Consider the following 16,435-nt stretch of genomic DNA (forward strand, 5'->3'; position numbering starts at 1 on the left):
TGCATTCTTGGAAGTAGTTGGTAATGATGACAAAAGGTTAGGATCCATTCATGTATAATGGTTTCTTTTTAAAACATCAGCTAGATTTTTATCCATCATAGACAAGTTTCAAGTCATGTGCATTTGCTAAACAATTTGTTAATACAAAAGGCAATTAAGCAAAACCACCAACCATACACATGGCTGTAAGATTTTAACCTAAAATGAAATTCATATCATTTATTTATATGTAACAACAAATGACCACTATAGACACTTGAAATCATTTATTCAAGGCATTTTTACATAATCTTGCAACCATACTATAGGCATATAATAAAAAGAATGTGAGAGTATAAAGAAGAATATAAAGCCAGTGTCTGGGCATTTAAAATAAGAGCTCTTCAAAAAAGTTAAAAATGTTTTACAACTAGAATTCCTGAAAAAATTTGGGAGAAACTAACACTTCATTAAAAACATTACAATACCAAATCACATGTTACTTAGTTCATAGCGAGCAGTTATATATTAAATGTATATATCCTATGAGCTAAGACTTAACACATTTTACATTCAAGTTGAAATAGTTCAGCACCATTTTGGCTAGAAGGATAAATGAAATGCTTTAAGTGTTCAAAAGTGGCCCAGGGCTTTTGGTAGCTGGGAATGAATATAGCTATTGATTGAATACATTGATTGTGAATATGAATTCTAAACAAAAAATATAGAAAAAGGTAATTTTTACTTATCAATTATTATACTGTTAGTATCAAAACAACTTATTTTCAAAACAAAATCTCTTCTGGCCAGAAATTCAATATTTTAACACCATTTGGTAAGATAGATTCTTAGTGCTATGATAATTTTCGTGAACTGCATTTCCTCTAGAATCTGAATATTGGGAATGTTTATGAGTGTGATTATTTCCTATGAGGTTTCAAAGAGAAGAAAAATTTGTTGTTCATTATTAAAAATAATGCCTAGTGACTAATTGGATGGTAGCAGTTGTGAATAAAATTATTATGTAAAAATATAAAGATTTCCTGAAAAAAGGCAAGTTATGGATGTGTATGTTATGGTACTTTTGGGAGACTGCATCCTGACCTCAAAGGTCAAGACATCTTAGTACAGACTGTGGTCTGAATAATGAAGAACTAATATGGCATGTGGAAGGCTCACTAAGTTATCTTCCCATTTAGCCCATTTTTTCACAGTCTATTTGTTTAAAAACCAGTCTCTTCAGTACTCAACATTCTTTGTATCATTTGTACTTCTTATTTAAGAGATTTTTTATTTAGAGTTTGATAAGACTGGATTATGTTTTTACTTTATTAATGGATAAATTTTACCAGCTAATCATTATCTGTGAGTCTTGGTGGTTATTCAGAGAAGAGATCCCTTGAGGTTCAAAAATATTGAGTGTTAAATCAATACTTGTTAAGTTACTTGAGAGTGTCTGGGTGATTGGAGGGTGGGGCAGGAATATTTATATAAAGAATAAGTGAGAATCTTTAGCCTCTTAATTGAAACTAATTTTTTCCAAAATCAGCCAAACAGTATGTGTTATATTTAAAAGGCAGACATTTCAGGAACTGGAAATATAGTTTTAATTATTAATAACACATACATGCATATAACTTCATTTTTAACTTATTTTTAATAAAATATGATCATGAAAATCAAGAGTGCTTAAAATAGATATTTTTTAGACATGTAATTATTACATGAAGAATGAAATGAGGTGAACCTAATGGGTGGTAATGATGTTTTGAATACTTACTGAGGTTAGGGACAGTCTTTTTCATATCCCAGTGCCTAGTATGTGAGTGTCTGGCATATATTAGGCCCTCAAATGATGATAGATGGACAGACAGATGGAAGACCCATGGAATGATAGTAAATATATCTTCTCATATGTATCCAAAGGCCATGATATTGGCAAGTTTTTAGTACAGGGGTAGGACTCTTAATGAAATGATAATCTTAAATCTGTAGATGCCAGTCTGGCTCAGTATTAATACTGACAGTAGTTTTGTTTTTTAAAAAAGCAAGTATATTAAAATATCTCTATTAGAAAAGATTACAGTTTAAGAGGATCATTCTACAATCTTAAAACTAAAAGCAATTTAAGGCAAAGAGGTACATCAGAGAAGCTATTCCATAGCTCAGATACTAGCTCAGTCAAAGTTCTGGGTTTCTATCAAGCTGTCTGTATTGTCTTTTGGTAAGTGTGTGCCCTGGTAGATGAGGATCATCTGGCCGGCTGTATCTGCCCATGATGACTGTCCATCTCTAGCCCCTCTTCCCGTGCTAGGCACTAGTGAGTGCAGAATGATTACTAGTTGTTGGTGTTGACTTTACAACTCTATGATATATAATACAGGGATGCCAACTCACTTTCCAATTCTATCTAATGTGTCCTGGCACTGGAAGTACCTTGCTTGAGATTTTAATACTAGTTAATGGAGGAAAACTTCTTAAGCATCACTAACTTAAAAGTGTAACTTGATTTCTTTCTGTACCTTTCAAATCTAGGAAAAAGAGAAATTCTCCAAATTCTGTTGTGGCACATGGTTTCACAGTTTAAAATAAAATCACAGCTGTCTCATTATGCAACACAGTCCTTGATTTTACAGAAAGTTTTTTTTTCCCTTATTCACCAACACCTCAAGTATGTAATGCTATGTGCTTTGCTAATTTGTATTACATTTCAGACACACACGAAAAAACCATGTATGACTGATTCCTAGATGACCTAGGATAGTGTTCCCATATCCATATATATTATGTCATCTATTCTAGATAATTTAAAAAGTTTTAGACTACTTCATTTTAAAGCTGAACATTTAAAAATTGTGAAAAAGTTGAAGATCCTAAAGATATTTTTCATTAACTTTTCTAAGTATTTTAGAGACAGTTGTGGTTTGGGGGACTTGTTTGTATGATTTTTATGTCAGCAAGGAAATTTTTTCGGCTAACAGTTTAATATACTTAAATGCATATTATCTCTGGATGTATCACATCTATCATCAGAATGACTTTCCCATTGACACAGTTGTCCTACGTATAGCAGTCCCTAGAATAATAATTTTAAGAATGCCGTTTACAAGGTCTCTGCCCATAGGAAAATTAAAGAGTAGAGGGGAGCATCACCAAACGTCAGACAAGAGTTGGGCAGCTCAGTTACTTAATTCATCCCAAAACAAAAGCTGACTTAAGTCAGGATGAAATTGTACACTTGACAGAAAGAAAGAGTTTATCTACTGATTTTAAAATGTAAACATAAATTTTATATAGGGATGTAAGTATCTGAATACATATATTGCAGTTTCTCTGCTATATAGTAATACTTCTTGACACCAATGGTAACATGTTTGTTCCTTCCTCAGCACCAAATGCGTCCATGTCTATTTAAACAGTAGGAGCCTCATTTCTGAAGTAATCTATGATAGGACATATATAAGCCAGTTACTATTATGGTTCACTGAAGTTTCAGAACTTTAGAAAATTCTCCGTTTAGAGTAATTTTGATTCATTCATTGAAATATTTTTCCCTTTTGCACTATAACTTCAAAGGAGCATAAGAAATTTGAATTTTTTTTGAAAGAGCCAAGTGCGCAGTTACAGAATTGAAACACTGTGTTAATTCACAAAGTAATGTGAATAAAAATATTAAAAATTTCCCAAATAATGCCGATTTAAATGTTCAAAATCCAGTTATGCACTTTGTTATAAAATAGTCCAAACAAAAATTCCTTTGTTGTTTTCTGTTCTCTCTTTAAAAATACATAAATCCTACTGAAGTTAATTTATTTTTCCCACTTCAGAACACCAGGCACTGATTTATCCATTGGGAATTTTGGCTTGCTTTCTAATACCTAGATTAAGAAAACAAAATGAGATAAGTTATTAACCTTAGATAATACCATGAGTGAGTACAGCAGACAACTTTAAAGTCAGCCTTTTAAAAAATATGTAGCAATAGTCACCTTTGTGAAATTATCTATTAATACATTATTTTCATACTGATTTGAAGAAAGTCACTACGTCAGTAGCAGAAAGTGTATGCCTGATACCTACAGACTTGATGTTTAGAGTTAAAAGTAACACCCTCTGAAATAATCCAAAGTAAAGCAGGATCTGCAGGAGCAGTGGCCTCGTTCAGCTGAGTTCACTCCATGGAGCAAGTGTGGCATGTCTGCCGAGTAGCAGGTTCACGGCCTCTGCACCATCCTGCTCTAGTCCTTTCCCAGCATGATTTTGGATGTAGAATGTTGCATCAATAGGCAGACTGGGTCAAAGCCAATAAATCAAAGAGTGTATTTATATTGTGATTATAGATCCCCATCAAATGAGAATCACTTATTTCTAAATCATAAACCATCAGTTTCCAAATGTTAATTTCTGTGAGAAGAAAACTTAATCATGGTATCTTAGAACTGAACTGAGCCACAGAGTCACCTGGTTCATATGTTTTGTTTACAATGAGGAAAATGAGGGAGAGAGAATACATCAAAGGCACACACTTTCTTACTGGGTGGTTTTTACACACCAATAGAATGCTATCAGATACTCGATTAGCATGAAAAACAGTCAGTAAACTAAAGATGCTCTGTCTTTAGGAGTTAAAAAAAAAAAAAAGTACAGTAATGTTACCAAGGGAAGCACACACACCCTGCTGCTTACAGAGCCACGGACTGACCACATGGCTTTAGGCACGATACACTCCCTACTCAAGAAACTTCACAGACTCCCCATGGCCTCTAGGATGAAGTTCCAACTTTTTATCTTGCTCTTCAATGTTCTCTTTGATCTGGTCCTAACTTTTCCATCCTTTTTGCCCATATCTTAACTCCATGAAAATTACGCCTTAGCCAGACTAGAAGACTTGCTTTTTGAAACATGCCCTGCAATTTCTTCTTGCCATGCAGTTGCTGGTGTGTTGACTCCTCCCAACGAGCCCTTCCTTAACTCTCCCCAGTGCAGTCCTCCTCAGCCCTCGAGGCTTAAATGCTGTCCTAAAGCCACTCCTGGATCACAGCCAGAGGAAATCTCTCCTTCCTTTGAAGTCTGATCCCTAGCAAGGGAGGCCGGAAGTGAAAGTGAAAATATAAGAAGCTGGCACCACTCTCTGGAAAGATGAAGGTTTCTTTCTTAAATAAGTCAAGGTTTCTGTACTACCCATTATTTTCACTCATAGGTAAGTGTGAGCTTGTTATTTTATTACAAACACTAACTATGGGTCCTTTCACTTTCTCATATTTTCATCTGATCAGTATTTCTCATTAAAATTTTATATCAACCATTCTTGAATTTTTATAGTCAGTAATAACTGGTTAAAAAAAATGAGACTCTATACTGGAACAAAAATAACAATTTTTATTTGTTCTACATATCTGGCAATATCCAATTCAATGGATTCTACTGATGAAAAGCAAGACACATTCTATGCAGTGATAGAATCACCTCTCCAGACCTTTTCCTCATAGGAGGCAGGAGTTATACCTGGGAGTCACCTAGCTTATCTTAGCAGAGGTCCTCCTGTTTCAACTGCATTTTACTATACCCTCTCCATGGAATTTTCATATTGTATCAAAAAACAGAGTGCCAACAAATAAATGAACAAAGAATGAATGAATAAATTAAGGAATTATGAAAATTAAGAAAAATTAATTATTCCATGTATTTTAAATTATTTTAGCTTAAGTTACACTGCTCTTCTGGGGATTTTCAGTTTTACTGTGATCAGCCATAAACTCAGTCAAGTTTTCTGGATTGCAGGCATGTTCAGAAGAATATGTTTGATAACCTTTCAGTGCCACACCTTGGCTATCATAGACTACTGTCTCTAATGCTGTCATGACACTCGAAAAGCACAGGCTTTGCTTCTCTACGAAGTAAGGAAAGGCTCCCCTCCAAGGTGAATGCAGCCCAGGCCACGTGGCTCTGTGCATGGAGGATGGGCTGCTGTAAGTTCCACCTTTCCCCTGGCTGGCAGCTCCAGTAGTGGGCAAAACAACATGCACAAGCAGGTAAGTTTATATCGCCTGGGGGAAGCCCGCAAACTACAAGTTCATATGCAGCAACCATTGTCCTGGTTTGTGGATCAGGGAGAAGTTTCTATTAATTTTAGGTTTCTAGTGTACACGAAACCCTTCTGCATGATCTGGAGGCATGCGTGCCTCTCCCACATCACAACAAAGCTGATGTGTGTCCACTATCACTCTAGTGGCATTCCCATCGTTAGGACAGTATCACTCACAGGTGGCATACGTAGTTAGAATCTATAACCCAGCAGCCCTAGAGCAGGCAGTGTTTAAGGGATCCGGGTGGGACAGAGACAAGCAGGCAAAACTACCCAACTTTCTTTAATTATCCTCATCAAAGCATCAACCCTGTAATATTTATGTGCTGAGATTCCTTCTATGATTTCATTCAAAGACGAATTTTAGGACTAGGAAAATTATGAAGCCACCTCCACATACCCCTCCTTTTGCAGGTATTTCCCTAGTACTTGTGGTGGTAGAACTCAGATATGTGAAATCTTGATTTCTACAGAACAAGTGATCTGACCTCATCAGTTGCACACTTTAAGGTAATGATTTTCAAACTGTACTTTGAAGAAATCTAGGAAATTCTTCAGGGCTCCTTCATGGACTATGGGGAAGAGGCAGGAAACCCAACTCTCTGGGCTCCCACAAGGTCACCCACAGTGCATGTTGCATATTTCACAGATTTGGCCACCACACAGGCTTTGGTGGGTAAACAGTGTGTTCTGTGTGTATGCCTTGTCTTAAAAACCAAGTTTTAGGGTGATAAAAACCTGAGTACACCTCCCCCATTCTCTAGCATTATCAAAAAAAAGATCAGCTCAAATTATATAATAGTTCAGACTCTACCATTTTCTACCTTTGGCCTGTTTTACAGGGAGGCTGCAGGAGTAGTAAAAACAAATGTGTATGATGCTGATTAATGAACTAAAACACGTTGTGGAGAGAATTACTTAGCTATGCAAATAGGACTCACGGTGAAATTGTGCAGCCCGAGGCATATGCATGATGTCCTGTGTAGCGAATTTCACAGCGGACAACATTGTTGGAATAGTCCGACTCAGGCACCAGGTAGCTGGGATTCACACTGACCTAGGCAACAAAAACATCATCTGTGTTTCCGATTTCATCAGCAGTGTTTACTGGTTAATTTTTTCCTATTTCCACAGGGCTAGAATGGAGGCAGTGCTTCAACTAAATCAAGCAGGGAGAGTGTGTAAGTTCACCTCTGGAGAAATTATCAAAGGAGGCTGTATACATTTTCCCCTGAAGTTCTTTCAGCTAATTTGTTTTATATTTCTAGGTTGATTTAGGAAAAAAAGTTATACATCTGGAAGATGTATAATTGCTTGCAGGACCATGATTAATTACCATTTGACTCCAGAGAAGGGGCCCATTGAATTGCAGTTGAAATAAATTATAGGTATATATTCAAAGGTCTCTACCTTTAAAATGTAGTTTCCAGGTTTTACATCTGTAATATCAATCCATTGGCAGTCTATGTCTGCATTATAGGTATCATAGCAGCCAGGACTCAACCCCTAAAACACATAAAATTCAAAAATTAAAAAGATGGTATATGGTTAGAGTATGCTAAAGAATATGCTTATTATTTACAAATTAAATTTTAAGTTAGTACTTACAAGAGTTTGACATAAAACTATACTTATATTGCATCTCCTTTGAGAAGTATATATTACTCAGCCTTATAGCACCTCCAGCTAAAAAAAATACAGGACTAATATAAGTAGTAGTACATCTCACTTCTTAAAAGTGTCATAAATCACTAGTGATAAATACAATCTTAAGTGACAAAGCAGGCCTCCACCAAAATTCTTGAATAATACCGGTTCAGGGATAAAGGCCATGTAATAATCAGCTTGGCTCAAATGTCCTTTTCTCAGTGCAACTCTCCCCAATTTCTCTTCTTGGAAATTATCTTCCCATGCTCTGAATGCCCATGATACTCAGTTTGTGTATAGATTTTATGGTATTTATCCTTCTCTGCTCTATAGTAAAATCATACTATTTAAGAATATATCTAACTAGAGATTGTAAGCTCCTTAAGGAGGGAGTCTATATTGCATTTTTGAATAGCTAACATTTATGAAGTATGTAGTATGTTCCAGAATCAACTTTAAACATGTTACATATATAAATTCAGTTCTCACAACTATATGAGACAGGAGCTATTATTATCCCCATTTTACAAATGAGCACACTTTGGCACTATAAGGTCAAATAACTCACCCAAGAATATACAGCTAGTAAGGGGCTGAGCTGGTTTTGCGTTTAGGCATTTGGGGTCCAGGGTCCCTGTTCTTAACTGCCACACCATAGTCTTCCTCATACTGTCACTGAAATATTTTGTTGTATTAAAGGGATAAACGTATGCTTCAATGAATGAATGCCACATCACTCTACCTGCTAAGATATTCACTTCAGTAAGTAAATGAGTACCTTCTACAGGCTGGGAGGAGAAAAACACCACTAAAGTATGGTCCTTAGTCTCCAGAAAGTTAGTCTGGAGAAATTTGCTCAAATTGGAGTCTGTAGGTATACTCTTGGTTCCATTAGTTCTTCATGAGAAGTTTTAACTGTTGTATTTTCATTACTAATAGTAATCAAAGTAAATAAAAAAGAACAGGCTAGAATCATTTAAACTCAATACTGCCATTTAATTTCAGTGTCCCAAATTGCTTCAGTGCTTAAGATCACCTTGGTCACCAGAGAGATGGCAGAATCATCTAAAGCATGTTCTACCAGTGCTGGTTTGCCTGTGGCTTGATTTGGGAAGGAGAGAGAAGTGTGCTCTCACACAGCACACAGTATTACAGATGGGCCAAACTCAAAAAGTACCTGTGCCACAGCAGTAAGAACCATATTCTCATTTTGGTCCATACAACTTGTGATCAGTCATTAACCATATGTTGAGTAGTAAATATATTATGAAGAATTTTCCGTTTCTGATCTCCAGCACATAATTCTAATTCTGGCACATAGTAAGTGTTATCTATTATTATTAAATAATAATAAGTGTGTGCTGTTATTATTGTTGCTACTGCTATTACCTCTGCCACCTTCATAGCACTGTAAAGGATTCATTGGATTAGGTATCTGTCTAAGACTGGTTTAAATAAAGCTACAAAGCTTATCTTACCTTCAGATGAACAAAAGAGCTTTAAAGAATTCTGAAATTAGACCTCTACCTTATTCAGGTTGCAGAATTTAAGTATAAGCATTGATTATTTGAACTAGCAAACAAGAGCTTTTCAAGGCAGTAAGCAGAAAGGCATTTCACGTATTCAAACTTTAAAAACTTAAAAAATGTAGAACCTTAGCCAACGCTGTGTAAATTAACTCTTTGGTTTTAGCAAAACGTAACTTTACTACATAAATTAATGAGGATGATGTAACTGTTTCTAGTTTTGTATATATTTAATATGTAAATTTATTATGTAAGAACTTACATGAAAGTATAAATATAAGGAAGTTACATCTAGTTTTATATTTGGATACATTTAAAGAATATAATACAGTTAATCTAAGTCAACACTGGGGCTCTGTAAGTTTTTTTTTTTCCTTTAAATGAAGCCCATCTTCAAAGAAACACAGATCTAGTGAAAATCACAACTACATAAATAACTTGTAGTGTATGACCTAGTCAATAAGGGTTAAGTGGGATAAAAATGGAGGATAATTAACAAGAAAGCTACCATATAAAGTGAAGTGGGGTCACCCTCTAGGAATTGGAGGACTCACATGCTATAAACACTTATAATATTAAATTCAAATATTTTAGCAGTGATCTGCCCAGAGTGCCTCTTTTTCTAAATGAAAAGAATAAACTCCAGGTCCCAGGTGGGTACTGAGGGATTTGGGGATCCCTGAGTGAAAAGGGAATCTTTATACACACATACATGTAATGGTGCATTACATCTTCTTTTGCTTAAGGAACACGTGCTGTCCCAGGGCAAGAGGAATTGAATCTCTTCCCCTTCAAATTGCTATGATGTTCTAAACTCAGAGAAAGAAGCAACAGTAACATTTAGATCACCAGAAAGCTTCCTGCCACAGCCCTGGAATTTGCTTCACAAGATGCCAACTGCTGATCCCTTTGTACCCTGAGTTATGTACATTCACTACTCCTTGCCAAGATTTCCACTGGAGTAAAATTATAATGTCCTTTTACAAATTAGGGTTCCTTATGGAAATACTGGCACAGCTTTTAACTGACACACATTTTCCCATTATAAGACACAGGAACTGCTTAGTTCAGCACTATTTTAAAAAATCCATCCAAAGGACATCTGACATCAATTATACTGTAGGTTTAAATAAAATATGTATGCGTAGAGAAAGAAACTGTGTCCTTCTACTCTTCTTTGCATGATTAAAAGAGACATTTTTTGAAGTGCTTTTTAAAAAACTTTGTCCTTTTGCTAATCCCAATCACTATTCTCTTTTTAGCTTAATAGGTGGAGGCAGGAGTAGTTTTGCACAAAATAGATACCTTTTCTACAGCTACTTAGCAATCGAGGTAAAGAATACAGAATGAGTGCAGGTACTGGAAACCATTCAGATTTTTTTCAGATAATAAACTACTGCTTTTCATTGTGGAACATAACAAGTATGCACATTGACTTTCTGTGATGATGAAATACTTTCAAAGTAATTTGGATCATCAAGCCATCACTTTCCTTTTCCCAATAATTTACCACCTAAACTAGATGACCTCGTAAATAAAATAGTTTTTAAAAAAGACAGGCAGGAGGAAAGATGATAGAAGCCGGTTTTCTCTGAAGCCTGTGGGTTCCTGATTTCAGGCCGCCGTCCTACCTGTGTGTGTGCAGTACATGCAAATCTCCTGTGGTAGCCGTAGTCACAGGAGGTGTCCTCAAGACAGAAACTTGCTTTGTGGCCTTCAGCCACTCTCCTCTGGGTGCTGGCATCAAGCAGGTCATAGTGGCTGAATTCATCCATGCTGTGGTAATGTCTAATGTCCCACACAACACAGAAGCAGTGGTCAGTAACATACAGAGAAAGCAATGAGGATTCTAGATGGCTTCCCACATTTGTTTTCACATCAAAATTGAGCTCTGGTTGATCTTCTTAGACCCAGATTCATGCCAGATATCTTTTTTCCCCAGGACAAAAATCTTTCAATATTGTAGAGCTTTAACTTTGTGACTAAGAAAAAAAGATTTTTTGAGTATTTTGCTTTCTATTATACCCTGTTTTATCTTTGTCTCTTGAAGAGAGAGACAATAAATTATCTTTGTTTAAGTGAAACTTGCCATATGTCCTCTAGTATATCTCCTTTGGCTGCAACTACTGATGTTTCATTCCAAAAAAGAAGAGTACATGACTCTTGGGAGGTTTCTGGGAAATTTTTAAAACTTGTGTTCTCACATATTTAAAATCCTTTACTTCTATGCAAAGGAGAAATAAAGGCATGTTTTATCCACCACTATTATTTAACTAGTATAAACTTTTATTAGAAATAAAATAATTCTATTTTATCAGCAAATTAGGTGCTCACATCTACTTTTCTCATTTCACTAATGTGAAGGTGCTGAGCTATTCATCTGACATAAGGAAAGAACAAGGAGAAGTGGCTAAAACTGCAGAAAGTTTAAGGGCACACAAAAGGGCTCAGAAAGTTTAAGGGCACACAACAGGATCTCCTGGCAATAAACACAGAGGCAAGTTACCAAGTCAAACTATAGAATTACCTTATGTGAAAATATTTAAATTTAGGACAAAACAAGCAACTACCTTGGGCTTGGTACAGTCCTTTTAAAAGATAGAGGTAGATCCTTCTCATCTACATCTTTCTTTGAGAATGGTATCTGAATCCTTTTCATAATGTGTGGTATTTATTAGGTGCTAACTAACTATAGATGATCTTGACAGTAATCGGCTTGTTTAGAAATCTTACCCATAGTATTTTGGAATAAAATTCTAGTGAAGCCAATTGCTGTATCTTATCAACAGTATTAATAAACTGGGTTTAGAGTTCCTAGTGTAAAACATAACAGGACACAGTAGTTGATGTGTTATCTTAAAGACAGATTTCCTTGATTATGTCAAATTACATTGAAAATTCTAAAGGTAAATAACTGCAGTTTTCTCCCTTTGTGTTAGAATCTGTCATATCAAGAATCACATGTGAAATGAAAAAGCCACTTCAAAGTACCCAAGAGGGCCATCCACTTACTGGTGACAGCTGTGCCATTCCCAGGAATATCTTGGTCGGCTTGGTAAGAAATCTGATGTCCCTTGGTTTTTCACTCTTTGGGGAAATCTTAGCAGTACCCTGTGATCATAATCTCTGACATCTGCCCTGTATGCTGAGCTGTGATTTTGAAAAAAGAAACATTATTATTTTCACAGAATGTTAACTAAAGACAAAACTACAGGCAAAACATTTCCATTTTGTAATGGTGGCTACTCCCTTCCCCCAACTAGGCTTTAAGTGCCAGGGGACCAGGGCATTTTGCCTAAGTTTTTTTTTCTTAAAGAATTAACTAGCATGTAAAGTGGGGAAGTAACTCCAAACAAGTACACCCAGATTAGAGAAATAATTTAGTAACTATCTTTAAAACAATGGCATTACTGTAATATAGGGAGTACAATGGTATGAGTGATGCAAGACTCAAGAATGAAAATGATGAGCTTGGATTTCTTCTTTTAGACAGTTATAAGGGGGTCAAAGTGGAAGAAATTTACAAAGTAAACAAGCATTACTCTTTTTTGTTTCTAATATATTTTGAGTGAATATATATTCAAATCCTATTGATGACCTTATTTTACATTAAATAAAAATTTTATGTGTCCTATCAAAACATCTTTTGCTCCCTCTGCTGGTTTCCCAGCAGCAAACTCAGAGAATTCCATTCCCTAAATTGCTAAGATTTTATTTTAGGAATAATGCAAAAACAAAACTCTTGCTCATGCTCTTATTCTGGCTGAAGTAATACCAAAACAACTAATGGTGGCTTCAAACAAAAAAAGAAAACCTTGTTGGGTGCCACACTGGCAAAATGGGCCCCAGTCTTTTAAGAGGGTATTAAGTCCTTCCATTACAATATTTTTTCCATATTATTGTACAGTAATTTAATAGAACATTATTGGAAACAGTTGGCTCCAGAGTTTAAGGATCCTGGAAAAAGAATAGGTGACCTCCACTTTCCAGGAGAAGGGATTTGCTTCATTTCCCTGACTTGTGCCCCAGTTTCAAAGCCAGAAGCCACAGAAATCTTCAAAATTTTAACCCTCCATCTAGGTCAGCATGCCCAGATCACGTCCCACTTCCCAGCTCTTGTCCCACTTTGCAACATTTGTCTGCACAGAACAAGAGTGGTCAGAATCAGGCACTCAAGCAGCCCCCACAACCCCTCCCCCCGGAACCAAGACAGGGGAGCTGGGCCGAGGCGATCCCAGCTGGTACCTGGCCAAGCAGTTTTCCTCCGCAGCGCATCTCAGGTTGTACATGGCCATCTTTTGCACATACGTGGACGCCTGGATATAGTAGGGATCAGGCACCAGGTCTGGGAGACCTAAATGTCAGCAGGAGATGGGCATAACAGTGAGACAACTCAGCGGCCTCCACCCTGGCTCTGGGTCCCTCCATGTTCCTCACCCCTCAGCCTTTACCCAACCAGACTGCAGTGTTGGGCTGCGGGCAGCAGGAGAATGGGGACGCCTAGGGCTGCAAAGTAATGAGGAAAAGAAGCAGGAGGGGTCAGGCACGCGGTTTGCACCAGATTCCTGGGCTGCCTCTGCAGGCGCAGGGGGAGGGATGGGATGTGCATGGACTAAGGCCTGCCGCGCCCAGGCAGCCACGTCGGGGAGCCACAGGATTGGGGCAGGGGTGTGCGGTTGTTTCCGGTGACTTGGGGGTGCTTACCATACTGGAAGTAGCCAGTGCCGTATCCGGGACGGTACCTGCTCCCAGGACGGGGCCTTTCGTACGTGTCGTAGTAGTTGTAATAGGGGTTGTCGTCGGTGTACTTGTAGGGGTTGTACGGGTCGTCGCCCACCATGCCATCCACGTCCACGCGGCTGGGCTGTCTCAGGTTACTGAGCGTTGGGAGCTCTCCCGGCGCCGTCTGGTTACCGGCGCGCGAGGCCTCAGCGTCGCGGGCCCCAGACGTCGAGTAGCCAGCTTGGAACCAGTGGCGGGCAGCGGGCCTCGGGCGGCCGGCGGCGGCTCCAGATGAGCCAGCCGTCCGCGCCCGCGCCGCCGCCGTGCGGTTGTTGCGGAGCAGCAGGATTGGCGTGCGCAGCTGCGGGGCAGTAGCATTGGCGGCGCCCGGGGCGGTGGCGCCCGGGTCCCGTCGGCGCTGCGGCTGGTACTGAGAGCCCAAGCTCAGCAGGCTGAACACCTGCCCGTTGTTCTCCCATTGGATCCTCTGGCGCCAGGCGCCCGGAGGTGCCGGCGGCTCACGAGGGGGCTGCTGCTGGCCGGCGGCCGGCGGGGCGCCGCGCACGAGTGCGCAGAGCTGCAGCGGCCCGAGTAGAAGTGCGGTCCAGGCGAAGCGCATCGCTCCCTTTGCCGGATTGTCCCCACTCCAGAAGGACGTAGCTCGCAGAAAAGAGAAACCGGGTTCAAATCACGTGAAGGAGGGAGAAATCTTCAACCAGGGAGTCAGGCTGAGCGCGTGGTATCTCAGTCCCCACCAAGCAGTGCCAAGGGTAGGCTGCAGACCCTCTCCAGTAAAGGCGGCTGCTGGGACGTGGCACTCGCCTCTCTCCTCTTTCTCAGTCTTTCTGGGAGGCGATGGGGAGCGGCGCGGCGGCCCCGGCGAACGGGCAGTGTCTGGAGTGAAGGAAGGAGGAGAGATTTTAAACTTTCTGGCACATTTGCAAAGTTACACAAGCCGTTCTGGCCCGGCCGCCCCTCCGCTATTTGTTCACGTAATGTGATTGGAAACGTGCAAGGCGGACAGCTCCTCGCCTCTGCCCCTCCCTCCCCTCCCCGTCTTGCCCTCCTCCCCCCAGACACGTTGCACAGGGAGCGTTAAGGGGAAAGAACAAAACGGAACACACATCCTGAGACACACTCTGCTTAATCTGGGGCGAACATGCAGGAATTTCAAAAGACTCAGACAGGCTAAGGCAGCCAGGCCATGGGGCGACGCCAAAATATGCATGAAGAAAAATGCTATTAGGTCACCAGCCCTGGAGAGGCGGAAAGTCGGGAGGTGGGGAGGGTGCTGGGGGCGAGAGTCGGGGCGGGGGGATGGGGGGGCAGAGTGAGGATTGTGACTAACGTTTATCTGTAAGGAGTTAACCACACAAATTTCCCAATGCACACTCCTCGCTTTTATGGGAAGCGCCCTCAGCAAGTAAGACCCAGGATATCAAATTTTGTTTTTTCTGTGTGTAGGTAATATGAGAAATGGGTTACAAATTTATTTCCTACAATGAATATTTTAATAACCAAAAGTGAAATATTACAGGAAACAAAGCCAGCTAATGCTGAAGTGATGAATAAACCTGTCTCTCTTCAAAATGCCGGCCTGATTTGTACTTTGGATAGAAGTGGAGACCTATCTTTCATTTCCACAGTGTCTATCAGGAGGTTTCAGTAAAGGGGGCTAGAGCAAGTCTGCGTAAGAGAGCACTAAGAAGGCAGCTTCAAGTAAGCGTTTCATCTGACTTTTTTCTCTTTATGCACTAATAAAGAGGTTTGACCGGATTTAAAAAAAATTAGGTCACCATTTGTTAAATGTTGGAAAGTCAGTAAAGAATCCTATGGTGTTTGATTGATCTTCCAATCTAAACAAAGAGGTTGCTGAAGAAAAAGCCTTGGGTTTCAGATTTTGGTAAAGAGAAAGGAGTGGGAGTGGCCAGAAGAGAAGGCTGTGGATAGGAGGCAGGTAATGCTGACTGGAAAGAGATACTTAATGGGCCAGTTATCACATACCATTCAGGGTTTGGGCAGTGCTGGAAACATTTCAAAGAAAAAAAATTAACAGCTTGATCTAAAAGTATGACTCAAAACCAGGTTGATTAACCTTTTTATTGGTCTCATCATTGGGCTATTGTCTAGATATACTTTGATATTCACTCATCAGTGTTGCTCTCTGTCTCTCCATGTTTAATCCCCACGTTTTGTGGTGTGGTGAATGTCTGCTAATTTGACTACTCAACACCCATTTCACTTTTTTTTTCTGTTAATAACAGCTGTGTTTCCCTTTTGGAAACTTCCCCTACTTCAAGCAGTGGTCCTGAGATTCAAGCACAACTAATGGAATCATACCCCTAGAATTCAGATCTTTAGTAGAAATACACAAGGGTCAGAAATGTTGGAACCCACTCTTTCCACTACTAAAGAAAGTTTCTATGAGTTCTTGCTATGCAGATTCTGAGACAGGAAGGGGGCAGGGCACAGCCAT

The 16,435-nt window shown here is 39.2% G+C and overlaps 1 protein-coding gene and 1 long non-coding RNA gene across 4 annotated transcripts; one reads left to right on the plus strand and one right to left on the minus strand.

The window, feature by feature from the left end:
• Nucleotides 1-251: 251 nt before the first annotated feature.
• On the minus strand, nucleotides 252-15,140 carry LOX (lysyl oxidase). Of its 2 annotated transcripts, XM_031448888.2 has the most exons (7): nucleotides 13,942-15,140; nucleotides 13,483-13,591; nucleotides 12,250-12,387; nucleotides 10,869-11,025; nucleotides 7,475-7,570; nucleotides 7,006-7,121; nucleotides 252-3,857 (listed from the first exon to the last, which is right to left on the minus strand). In XM_031448888.2, exons 1-7 carry the CDS (start codon nucleotides 14,576-14,578, stop codon nucleotides 3,851-3,853), a joined length of 1,260 nt encoding a protein of 419 aa, XP_031304748.1. In that variant the 5' UTR covers nucleotides 14,579-15,140; the 3' UTR covers nucleotides 252-3,850. The 2 variants fall into 2 exon arrangements, with proteins under 2 accessions (XP_031304748.1, XP_010997112.2); XM_010998810.3 differs by lacking the exon at nucleotides 252-3,857 and having other exon boundaries at nucleotides 7,002-7,121.
• LOC135320321 (uncharacterized) lies at nucleotides 5,400-12,256 on the plus strand. Of its 2 annotated transcripts, none has more exons than XR_010379550.1 (3): nucleotides 5,400-6,011; nucleotides 6,907-7,245; nucleotides 12,177-12,256. It is a non-coding gene; the product is annotated as an uncharacterized LOC135320321 (long non-coding RNA). The 2 variants fall into 2 exon arrangements; XR_010379554.1 differs by having other exon boundaries at nucleotides 7,199-7,245.
• Nucleotides 15,141-16,435: the final 1,295 nt, after the last annotated feature.

Source organism: Camelus dromedarius, chromosome 3 (genome assembly GCF_036321535.1).
Source record: "Camelus dromedarius isolate mCamDro1 chromosome 3, mCamDro1.pat, whole genome shotgun sequence".
NCBI lineage: Eukaryota > Metazoa > Chordata > Mammalia > Artiodactyla > Camelidae > Camelus > Camelus dromedarius.

What these genes read in the sequence shown, in the direction of transcription:
- LOX (XM_031448888.2), bottom strand. Translation starts at nt 14,578, where the DNA reads ATGCGCTTCGCCTGGACCGCACTTCTACTCGGGCCGCTGCAGCTCTGC. An exon ending in GAGGAAAACTGCTTGGCCAG is followed by an intron (nt 12,388 to 13,482) that starts GTACCAGCTGGG and finishes TCAAAATCACAG; the next exon opens with CTCAGCATACAGGGCAGATG. An exon ending in GAATGGCACAGCTGTCACCA is followed by an intron (nt 11,026 to 12,249) that starts GTAAGTGGATGG and finishes GTGGGACATTAG; the next exon opens with ACATTACCACAGCATGGATG.